Source organism: Eptesicus fuscus, chromosome 2 (assembly GCF_027574615.1).
Source record: "Eptesicus fuscus isolate TK198812 chromosome 2, DD_ASM_mEF_20220401, whole genome shotgun sequence".
NCBI lineage: Eukaryota > Metazoa > Chordata > Mammalia > Chiroptera > Vespertilionidae > Eptesicus > Eptesicus fuscus.
Genome location: NC_072474.1, coordinates 53499253 through 53511688, shown reverse-complemented (window position 1 = coordinate 53511688; position 12436 = coordinate 53499253). Strand labels below are relative to the sequence as shown.

The 12436-nt window shown below is 38.9% G+C and overlaps 1 protein-coding gene across 2 annotated transcripts in view; it reads left to right on the top strand.

Moving 5' to 3' along the window:
* Positions 1-11561, top strand: part of BMPR1B (bone morphogenetic protein receptor type 1B) — a 386959-nt gene extending 375398 nt beyond the window's left edge. For both annotated transcript variants that reach the window (XM_054727293.1, XM_054727286.1), the window contains exon 13: positions 7661-11561. In XM_054727293.1, the coding sequence (XP_054583268.1) occupies positions 7661-7786 (126 nt within the window). In that variant the 3' untranslated portion in view covers positions 7787-11561. The remainder of the gene's footprint in view (positions 1-7660) is intronic.
* The last annotated feature ends 875 nt before the right edge of the window (positions 11562-12436 follow it).

Sequence of the window (12436 nt, the reverse complement as noted above, 5' to 3'; positions counted from 1 at the left end):
ATTTCGCTTAGCATGATGCTCTCCAGGTCCATCCATGCTGTTGCGAATGGTAAGAGTTCCTTCTTTTTTACAGCAGCGTAGTATTCCGTTGTGTAGATGTACCACTGTTTTTTAATCCACTCATCTGCTAATGGCACTTAGGCTATTTCCAAATCTTAGCTATGGTGAATTGTGCTGCTATGAGCATAGGGGTGCATATATCCTTTCTAATTGGTGTTTCTGATTTCTTGTGATATAGTCCTAAAAGTGGGGTTACTGGGAGTTCCATTTTTAATTTTTTGAGGAAACTCCATACTGTTTTCAACAGTACCTGCACCAGTCTGCATTCCCACCAGCAGTGCATGAGGGTTCCTTTTTCTCCACATCCTCTCCAGCACTTGTCATTTGTTGAATTGTTGATGATAGCCATTCTGACAGGTGTGAAATGGTACCTCATTGTTGTTTTGATTTGCATCTTTCAGATGATTAGTGACTTTGAGCATGCTTTTATGTGTCTCTTGGCCTATGTATGTCCTCTTTCAAAAAGTATCTATTTAGGTTCATTGACCATTTTTTGATGGATTGTTTATCTTCCTTTTGTTACTATAATTTGTATGAGTTCCCTGTAAATTTTGGAGATTAAACCCTTATCAGATAGAACATTGGTAAATATGTTCTCCCATGCAGAGAGCTTTCTTGATGTTTTGTTGATTGTTTCTTTTGCTGTGCAGAAGCTTTTTATTTTGATGTAGTCCTATTTGTTTATTTTCTCCTTAGTTTTCATTGCCCTAGGAGCTGTATCAGTAAAGATAGTGCTATGACATATATCTGATATTTTGTTGCCTATGGATTCTTCTAAGATTTTTGTGGTTTCCCGTCTTATGATTAAGTCCTTTATCCATTTTGAGTTTATTTTTGTCTATGGTGTAAGTTTCATGATTTTGCATGTATCTGTCCAGTTTTCTTAGCACCATATATTGAAGAGACTATTTCATCAATAGTTATTTTTGTCCATTGTATGCTCTTGCCTCCTTTGTCAAATATTAATTGAATATAATGGCTTGTGTTGATTTCTGGGTTCTCTATTCTGTTCCATTTGTCTATATGTCTGTTCTTGTGCCAGTACCAGGCAGTTTTGAGGACAATGGCTTTGATATCTGGTATTGTGATCCCTCCAATTTGTTCCTCTTTTTTAGGATTGCTGCAGGTATTCGGTTTATTTATTTATTTTCTTTTATTCCATATGAATTTTTGGAGAGTTTGTTCTAGGTCTGTGAAATATGCCATTGGTATTGTATGTCTGGAATAAATCCCACTTGGTTATAGTGTAGGATCTTTCTAATGTAATGCTGGATCAGATTTGCTAGAATTTTGTTGAGCATTTTAGCATCTATGTTCATGAGGGATATTGGCCTGTAATTCTCTTTCTTTGTAGTGTCTTTATCTGGTTTTGGGATTAGGGTAATGCTGGCTTCATAGAAAGAGCTTGGAAGTGTGTCTTCCTCTTGAATTTTTTGGAAAAGTCTGAGGATAGGTTTTAGTTATTTGAATGTTTGGTAAAACTCCTCTGTGAAGACTTCTGGACCAGGGCTTTTGTTTTCTGGAAGTTTTTGGATTACTGCTTCAATTTCACCAGTAGTTATCGACTTATATCAAGTTTTTTTATTCTTCCTGACTGAGTTTTGGAAGATGGTATTTCTATAGGAATATGTACATTTCACCTAGGTTGTCCAGTTTCTTGGAGTAGAGTTGTTCATAGTATTTTTTTACAATCCTTTTTATGTCTGTGGGGTTAGTTGTTACTTCACCTCTTTCATTTCTGATTTTGTTTATTTGGGTCCTCTCTTTGTTTCTGGGTGAGCCTGGCTAGAGGTTCATCAATCTTGTTTATCCTTTCAAAGAACCAGGTTTTATTGATCTTTTGTATTGTGTTTTGGTCTCTATGTTGTTTATTTCCACCCTGATCTTTATTATTTCCTTCCTTATGCTCACTCTTGGCTTTTCTTGTTCCTCTCTTTCTTTTTTTAAAAAATATATTTTATTGATTTTTCACAGAGAGGAAGAGAGAGGAATAGAGAGCTAGAAACATCGATGAGAGAGAAACATCGATCAGCTGCCTCCTGCACACCCCCCGCCAGGGATGTGCCCGCAACCAAGGTACATGCCCCCGACCGGAATCGAACCTGGGACCCTTGAGTCCGCAGGCCGACGCTTTATCCACTGAGCCAAACCGGCCTCGGCTTGTTCCTCTCTTTCTAATTCTTTAAGTTGTAGGGTTAGATAATTTATTACCATTTTTTCTTGTTTTTTTTTTTTTTTTTTTTTTTTAGGTAGGCCTATTAGAGCTATGAACTTCCCTGTCAGGACTGCTTTCACTATGTCCCATAGATTTTGGGTTGTTGTGTTTTCATTGTCATTTGTTTCCAGGATGCTTTTTATTTCTTCTTTGATCTCTTTGGTAACCCAATCATTGCTTAATAGCATGCTATTTAGCCTCCAAGTATTTGATTTTTTTAATTGTAGTTTATTTCTAATTTTTTGCCAGTATGGTCTGAAAAGATGCTTGATATGATTTCTGTCTTCTTGAATTTAGGAGACTTTGCCTGTGTCCTAATATGTTATTTATCTTTGAAAATGTACCATGTGCACTTGAGAGGAATGTATATTCAGCTTGTAGGGTGAAATATTCTGAAGATGTCAATTCTATCTGATCCAGTGAGTCATTTAGGATTGCTATTTCTTTGCTAATTTTTTGTTTAGAGGATTTATCCAGTGGTATCAATGGGGTATTAAAGTCCACTATTATATGATTGTATTGCTGTTGATCTTTCCCTTGATATCTTCCATAAGTTTTTTTTTTAATGTATTTGGGTGCTTCTCTATTGGGTGCATATATGTTTACCAGAGTTATATTCTCTTGTTAAATTGCTCCCTTTAGTATTATGAAGTGGCCCTCCTTATCTCTTGTTATGGCCTTCACTTTGAGGTCTATTTTGTCAGCTATAAGTATTGCTACCCCAGCTTTTATTTCATTTCCATTTGCCTGAAAATTTTTTTTTCATCCCTTCATTGTCAGTCTATGTGAGTCCTTTGTTCTGAGATGGGTTTCTTGTAGACAGAAAATATATGGGTCATGTTTTCTTATCCATTCAGCTACCCTATGTCTTTTGATTGGAGCATTTAATCCATTTACATTTAAGGTTATTATTGATAGGTACTTGTTTTTTGCCATTTTTATTCTTTATGCCTGTGTTCCTTTTTCCCTTTCTATTTATTTTTTTACAGCAGTTTCTTTAGCATTTCTTGCATTGCTAGCTTAGTGGTAATGAACTCTCTTAGGCTACTTTTTGTCTGTGAATTTCCTTATTTCACCTTCCATTTTGAATGGGTATAGTATGCTTTGCATCACTTTGTATATTTCATTCCATTTCCTTCTGGCCTGATGTGTTTCTATTGAGAAATCAATTAATAGTCTAATGGGAGATTGCTTGTAGGTAATTTTCTGTCTCTTTCTGGCAGCCTTTAAGATTCTTACTTTGTCATTGGTGTTTGCCAATTTAATTATGATGTGTCTTGTTGTCAGTCTGTTGGGGTTCATCTTGTTTGGGACTCTCTGTGCTTCTTGGACTTATGTGACTTTTTTCTTCCCCAAATCAGGGAAGTTTTCTGTCATTATTTCTTCAAACAGGTGTTCTTTTCCTTGCTTAGCTTTGTCTCCTTCTGGCACTCCTATTATGCAGATGTTGTTTTGTTTCATGTCATACCAAAGCTCCTTAGGCTTTCTTTCTGCTTTTTAAGTTTTCTTTTTTTTTTTTCCAGTTGCTGCTCTGCTTTGGTGTTTTTTGTTTTTTTTTTTTTTTGTGTGTGTGTGTGTGTGTGTTTTGTTTTGTTTTTTTGTGCCTTGTCTTGAAACATGCTGTTGCAGTCCTCAGCTTCTTGTCTACTGTTGAAACTTTCCATTGTGTTCTTTATTGCAGCTATGTCATTCTTCATTTCCTCTTGATTCTCACACATGTTGAATTTGTCTTTCATTCTTTTCAGCATCCTTATTACCATTGCTCTGAATTCTTTCTCTGACAAATTTCTTGCCTCCATTTTGATTATTTTCTTTTCTGGTGATTACTCCTTTTCTTTCATATAGGGGTTGTTTCTTTGTCTCCCCATTTTTGCTGTTCCTTTATGATTGTTTATATGTATTAGATCAAACTCAATGCCACCTAGATTTTTTGCATTTGTCTTATGTAGTAGATGTTTTGTGGGACCCATTGGTGCAATCTCTTGGGTCTTCTGGGCTGGGTGTTCTAGAGATAACCCCCTACTTGGGATATTTGTGTTCTCTTGGTATAGTTGGGTCTTGAGTGTTATTGTCCCATTGTGGATGGTGTCACTTCTCAGGGTGACTGGTTATGTGGCTCACTCTCTATCATGTTGGCCAAACAGCACATAATACAACTTGACAAGACACAACACAAAGGGAACAAAACACGAATGCACTCATGGCACCAATAACCCCAAAAGACCATCAGAGAAAAGATAATTAGGAGAGAGAAAAAATAATATTGAAAAAAGAAAAAAAGGTAAGAGAGAAATGAGAAAAAACACAGTAAAAAATGTATATGGGGAGAAACACCACATAACAAACAAATAAACCAAAACAATGCTAACTGTAAACACCCAGAAAAGTGGGGGGGAGGGGGGGAAGAATCTGTAGAGGCAGAACTTATATACAGAAAGTAAGGTTAAGGAATTGAATCAATAGGGGAAGGACCACAGTTCAGTATAGAGGAGGTAGAAAGAGAATGGGTGGATAAGAGGAAAATAAAGATAGATAGATAGATAGATAGATAGATAGATAGATAGATAGATAGATAGATGGATGATAGATAAAACAAAAATATTTTAAATTTATCTATTTATTCATTTATTTTTTTGAAAAGGAGAATAGAGGAGGGAGCAGATAGGCTTGAGTTTAGTGACTGAAACTAATTAAACTATCAGGAGAAGTAGAGAGCAAGAGAGGAGAAGAAAAACAAAACCATAAAAAGTTGACTAGCAAAGAAAGGGAAAAGAGAAGGATGCATGGACTTGGAATAGGGGAGAGGAAATAAGATATATGAGTAAGCCAACAGAGACTACAGTAATAATAACACGTCATTAAAGCAGATAAAGAAGATCAATTTTTAACAAGGAATAAAAAGAAAGGAAAGAAAAACTAAAGTGGGGACAGGAGAAGAGAAAACAGGATGAAAAGGGGAGAATTGAGGAAGAAAAGGTGGAAAAAATAAAAAAATAAGATAAAATAAAAATAGAGTGAAGAAAAAATAATACAAAAATAAAAGATAAAAAAATAAAAATATATATAAAGAAAAAATATGTATTTTTCAAATAAAAGTTAAAAAAAAAAAAGTGAAGTGTTATTCACTTCAGCTGAGTTTTAATGCCCCATAGGGGCTGGTTTAAGACCCCCCCCCCTCTTCTGTTCTATCTACCACTTCTCAGTTTCCTGTCAGGTAGTCAGCATCGTGTTGAAGTTCCAAGTGATCCTCTGCTCCTCTGTTTGTGTTTATCTTTACAGCCTTAGCTGTAAGCAGGAGGGACCAATCTGCCAGCTTTGCCTGACTGCCTGCTGTCAATCTGAATCACTCAAGCATCTGTTTCTGACAGGGCTTTAGGTGGGGGCGGTGCTGTATCGCTATCTGGTACTGAGCAGCCCCTGTTCAACCCAGTCCCTGAGGGCTCTGTGGGGCTATTCAGTCTTTATTTCCTTTGTAAAGCTCAAGGTGTAGGCTGGGTGTGGCTGTATTAGCTGTCTTGAGGCAGCTGGGAGGGGCTGGCTCTCCAAGAGAAAAATGGCTGCTTAGGTTTGGAGGGTCATGAATGTCTCAGTGCCAGACTCCTGGTCACCTCTCCCTTTCCTGTTCTCCTCCACCGACTCTCCCCAGACTCCGAAAATCTGCACCTCTACCTGCATCGCAGCCTCGGTTGAGTGTTTGCAATTGAAAGTCCCATGAACAGGGTTTAGCAAATTAAAGCAAAGATAAAACAGAGGCAAAACAACCATGTGACTGCCAGTTTTTCTCCCCCTGGCACTGCGTGGCTCGGGCAGCTCTTCAGGCCACCCTTCTGGGCACAACCCCTCACAGCCGTGGACTTAGATCTAGATTCCCCAGCTGCCAGCACCCCTGTGGACTTCCTTTCCACAGTCGGATGTTACGCCTGTCCCCAATGGATACGGACTTGGTGCAGTGCAGCTTCCTTCTGACCCTCTTGGCCCAGTGGTCACTCATCTCTCTCCAGCCAGATCCCCCATTCTACCATTCTCCAGCCATCCTCTGCCCTTCCCAACTGTGAATTGTCTCACCAGCTGTGTCTGATTTGCCAATTCAAGGTGGATGTTATTTGATTCAGTTGCTCCCTCTGTCTATCCGGGGCAAGGTGCAGGACATGTCTGCCTATTCGGCTGCCATTTTTCCTCGTGTGTGTGTGTGTGTGTGTGTGTGTGTGTGTGTGTGTGTGTTTAAAGCATCATGAGTTTTTCTCCATGAAAAACCCATGTGCAACATTCTCACATTTTGATGAGAGAAAAGATAGGCATCTGAAAAATGCCATTTTCTATACATAGAAGTGATACAAGTTGACCTAGTTGAGATGCCTCAGGATGCTGTGGATCTTTGTTAATAAGGATGATGAGATGCGATTTGAAGGAATCCATGTGCAACGAGGCCATCAGGGTACAGTGGTTTAACCTAAAACAGGTTGTCACAGAAGCTGTGCATAAGGAGGAACTGAGTGGGGCGGGCCTTGCCTTTCCTGACTCATCTGCTCCGCATCCTCTCCATCCATCCTCTAAGCTTGTACACTCACCACATCCTGGAGCGCTCTGGCAGGCTGGCACATTCAGGGATGCTTGAGCATCAGACATGTACCAGAGCCAGGGCAAACATGTGGGCAGAGCACTGTTTATGAAATAATCCTTCACCGTTAAATGCATTTAAAAACAACCTTTGGCTCATTGGTTTTATGCTAAATAATACACATGCTTTCCAATGAGCTATGCAGAAAGCTTTATGAGATGCTGAAGTTACCTTACTTTGAAGCTGGTTGCAGGCACTGGTATTACCCCAGATTCCTTCACGGAGGATTTCTAATGAAGTGAAATTGTGCTTTCAACAGGAAGACCAATAATTGATGTCGGAGAAAGTTTTCGCGAGGCCCGGCACAGGTCATGCATCTTGTTAAAAGCGACAGTGTGATGCTATTATTGTAGCAGACAGCTGCGACTTAGGAATAACCGTGTTTGTTTGAATAGTATGGGATGAGATAAAAGATTTAAGCTGATCAAATGTTATAAACAAACCGGGAGTGGGGAGTGGAATACAGACTCCCTGCGTATTTTTGTATTTATTTAATACTGACTTCAAAGACAGTCTTCTTCAATCAGCAAAGCCACTTGCTTGCTCCTATCAGAGGGATATTATGAAAATCTGTCTTAGTCATTGAAAATTTTCATGAAAAACGAAGTGTTATGAACTGTTGTCTACCTGGTTTTAAAAGGAGCTTTTGAAAATATATTCAGACTCCAGAAACTCAAAATTGAAAGCCAAATACCAAGGGCCAGCCTGGTACATAATAAATACATGTCTCTAACGCCACTCCCACTTTTCCGTCTCCCTCCCTGCAGTGTCTGAGGCAGATGGGGAAACTCATGACCGAGTGCTGGGCTCACAATCCCGCATCCAGACTGACAGCCCTGCGCGTGAAGAAAACACTCGCCAAAATGTCAGAGTCCCAGGACATTAAACTCTGATTTCAGTGGGGGGAAAATGAAGAAAAAAAAAGAAAAGAAAAAGAAAGCATCATGGAGAAAGCCAGCTCTTCCTCTCTGTGGGCGGAGTAGAAAATGTTCCCGAAGCGTCCACAGTGCAAGCCTCCAACAGCCCTGCCCCCCAGGGGGCTCAGGGTCACCACTCGGGGAGCAGCGGGGACAAAGGCAGGAGTTCCCAGAAGCAGGGCCCACTGTGTCTGGAGGAGGTTGAAACCGCTCGGGTAACTTGTGTGAGACATGGTGCATGTTGCTTTCTACGAAAGCCCTGTATTTTGGGATTGCCCCCTCTTTTTTTCTTTTTCAAAAGATGCTTTAGTTTTGCCAAAATATAACAAAGAACTTAGATGTTTTAAGGTTGTTACTATTCTAGTTTAAATAATAACCATGAGAGTTCTTTGCAGAAATTCTGCTAGAAGGGAAATTAAAATCATGTGGGTTTTTTTTAATTGGTAAAATTTTGTTGCACTCTACAAACCCAAAGACAGTCTGTGAGGTTGGAGACCACAGAATGGAACTGTCTGAAAAGCCCGCCCCTGCCCGCTGTGACCACTTCGGCCAGCCCTGCGTGGGGGGCTGCCACGGCAATGTGAATGCACCTGGGCACACATCCCACCTGTCTGGCACCCATTTTGGGATTCCTGCAGGTGACCTTTTGCAGCTTCGGAGGATATGGAACAAATGAAGATTTTGTGTGATTCTGTTAGAAGTGAGTGTCAGTGTTCTTCAGAACCACGTTGAGTTTCTGATTCTGTTAGGCCTCTTTCATGGTCAGATCTCTTCTTTTTCATTAAACACAAGCAAAGCTTTTTTTTTTTTTAATGTGCAGAGAACTGACCGATGCATGCTTTAGATCTCTCAAAGGAAAGGATCAATATTCAATGACATTGCCATCAGTCGAGTTGATGACCACACCCTTTAAAACGGAGATCATTGGCTCTTGTGTTGTAAGATGACCGTGTTAGTAAGGTAGAGGATGCGGTTGGAGGTGCACATGGCTTGTTTCCTATATATGCAGAAGAGTCGATCTCAGAAGCACGAGGGTAAATGATGCACACCTTACTTTGTATTATAGATAAAGCCAGTTTCTTTTCATTATTGTCTGTCTCTTGTGTCTGAGTTAAGGGAAGGAGAGGAAGCATATGTCAGGTTAATGTAACTAAATTTTAATTTAAAAATAGATAACTATGTCCTCCAAATGGGACACACAGAGGAGAGTTAGTAGAAGCCACAAAATATTCTGGCTGCTGTGATTTATTTTTCTAGAATAGATATGGATCTAGCATGTACATCATTTAAGTGGTAATTTCATATCTTTAGAAATGCTGACTCTATTTTATTTTATTCTCATTATGTTCAGTTCACTTTTTAATTTATTATTTTTGTATTCTCTGTGGCACTTGTGCAAAACATCTCTTCACCCTCTTAATTCTGCAGAGTTTCCACTAGTGAGACACATGAGTCCAATCATGGACTGGGCCAACATTCCTGAGCAACAGGAACATAAAGTTCAAAATTGTACACATCCCCATCACCTTTATTCATTTACATGTTCTTACTATGGCTTTCTTTTACTTCTTAGAAATTCTGTAATTTAATAAAGAGTTGGGAAATACTTTCTCCCTTAGTCTTAAAAAAAATAAATAAATAAAAGGCATTCCTTCCAGAATCCTGCAGAGGGCAGTGTTTTATAACACATTTGCACCACTTGGTGATTGAAGGATGGAAGTTTTTTGAAATTTTGACAGCTGCATGAAAAATGAGAAAGTATTTTCCTCACTTCTGAAGTAGGCTTGCAGCTGGTGACTTGTTCATTCAGAAAACACCCTAGAGCAGAGAGTGATTGTGAGCTGTGCTTACAGTCTCAGAGCATCATAAGAAACACAGTGTTCTATATTCAGCTTTGACTTCCCAATACTTCATAGCCACATTTTGTTTGTAACAAAGAAATAAGTGGGTTTTTAAAGAATTCTTGAATATGAACAAAAATTTTTTTTACAAAGATTAAAAACAGTGGGCTCCAAGTAGAATTTCAATCAGAATGCTGCTTTTGGTGTCATTAGAATAACCTGAATGGCAATGCAACGGTTCCTAATTGTATTCTTTGTGATAGCTTAGAAGGAATATGTGGCTAGAACTAAGTGTGATAATCATCTGAGCCGTGGAGAGAAACTTCATTACCTCTAATCAGATCATCTACAAACAAATAAGTCAACATTTATGCCCATAACTGGGGACATGTTTTTGTTTCTTGATTTTTTTTCCCTAAATTTAAGTGAGGTTGGACTTCTTAGATAAAAATGTGTGCTCTTTTAGGTAAATTTTTATACATGATAACTGCAAATCAGAATATTTTGTGGGGAAGTGATGATTTGAAAGTAAACTAGATTTCTAGGGAGGTGTTGGTTCCAATGAAGAATGGCAGGAAACTTCTATACTATTTGTTTAGTTGCTTTGGAAAAATCAGTAGCTTACTTTCTAATTCTCAATTTGATTTACTCATTATGAATATCTAAAAATTGTTCCTGAGATACTTCAAAAGACTTATTTAGTTAGTATAGTCTTTCAATGCAACAAGCATTTATTTGTGAATAGATGTTTTTGTCTTCACAAAATTCACCTTACTTAAGGAACCCTAAATTGTTCTTAAAGAGACTACCTACTTACTTCCAAATAATCCTTTTTATTTTTAAATTTCTAGTAGCTCAGAAGAAGTGAATTGTATTTTATTTTATTTTTTGTTTCACCTTTCTATAGAATAAGTGGGGACCTGGAAATTAATAATGTAGATGATTTCCTATTATCAGGACTATTTCAAAGACTAAGATTTTCTTCTAGTTGCTCCCCTCAAAGGAATCCTAAAATATTAGTTGCTAGCTAATATAAGTTTTGTATGCTAAGATGTTCAGGTTTATAGTTTATTATGTGTATATATATTATATAAATATATATGTTTATATAAATATTTTGTTCAGTTTGGAGTCTGGCACAACTCCATTTTGTGGATTAGAGAGTAAAATATTAGAGATGATAAAGTACTAAATGAAGCATAATATTTATTTATAAAAGTGTTGTAGATTGTTAAATCATAAGTAACAGTGCTACAAACATTGTGTGTGAAGAGACAGGCCTTTGACCTCCTGGAAAGCACCGCTTTAAAGTAACTAGTGACCATTCTTTAGTATCAAAACATAAAGCATCTTGGAAAACATGCTAAGATTTTATTTACAGGGAATTCTTTGTTTCCTTTGTTGTGTAGTCAGGTATAGCAAGGACCGAGTAACAACCAGAATTCATGTTCCTAGAGCCAAGCATAGTCATTGGAAGTTACAGTGTTTATGTTGCTGGTCTGTTCTAGCGCTTCATGTTTGTAGCTGGAAAGGCACTGAAAGAAGTACAGTTTTTAAACTTGAATTGTTCTGTGGTTATATCTCCTTGGAAAACCCAGTCACAAAGCAGTGGAAACGAACGAAATGGCATCAGCAGTGACTTAATTTAGCAATTATGATTCCTCTTGTAAAACAAAGCAGAAAAAAACAATGCCATATTTTTTTGGAGAAGAGTTGGCAATAAAGGGTTTTGTTGTCTGTTTCAAAAGAAGACCCATTGTGTTCTTTTGGGGAACCAGTGCCTTATTGAATTTGTAAATACTGTAATTATTCAGGACTAGGGAACAAACAACTGTATTGTATTTGTTACAAATTGTATATGGCTTTGTTTGAACATTCCCCCAAATAAAACGGTTTCATTCTCCCCTTGGCAAGAACGCGTCTGTTATCTGATGGTTGTGCCTTTTTCTGACTTTGAAGCTATCACATTGTGTCACAAGGCAGCCATGAAGAGAGAGGCGGGTAAGTTTACACACCTGGTGGCTAGAGAGCAGGAGCCCTGGTCTGATGGCTTCTGTTTTCTCTGTAAGCCGGTGGCACAGTCATTGGCTGAGAGTGAGAAGAAAGGTAGGAAGCCAGCGGTTTGGAGAAGTGAGAATTGTACTGTGAAAAATGACAGCTCGGTGGTTGTGGGCAACGCTGAGGGCCCAATCAGCATGGATGCTGTGTGGCCGAGTGGCCGAGAGGGTGGCCTCTGGACCACCAGACAGCCTGTCTGTGACTCCCGGCTTACTCATTCCCTTGGCTGAGGGGCAGTAGGCTCAGTTCTTTCCCCTCGAGGATAGAAATCCCACTAATATCTACTGCATGGAGGGAATCTGAAGATGCAACGGAGTAATCCATGTATCAAGCATGAAGTAAGCCCGCATCCATTGCGAAGCATTAGCTGTTGTTACAGATTCATAATGCCACTTTTCCATATAGTTTGAGGACTTTATTTGTCTATCAGCAACCCACAGGGTAGGCATGGAAATGCAGTAATTGGATTCATTCAGGGTAGGGCTTATCAGGCCTATGGAGCAATGGGTCATAGAAAATAATGATTATTGTCATCTGATCTGGTCCACACCAGGGACGGGTTTAAAGAGGAGCCAGCTGATGGGTCAGAGGACAGGAAACCCTGAGGCGGGTGAGTGGTACATGATCAGTTTCTAAGAAAGCGGCTGTGGTCAGAAGATTCAAAGAGGAAGCAGCGAGACTAAGGGTGTGGTCACCCTTGGGTTTGTCCTTGTGGATTCTGAAGGCC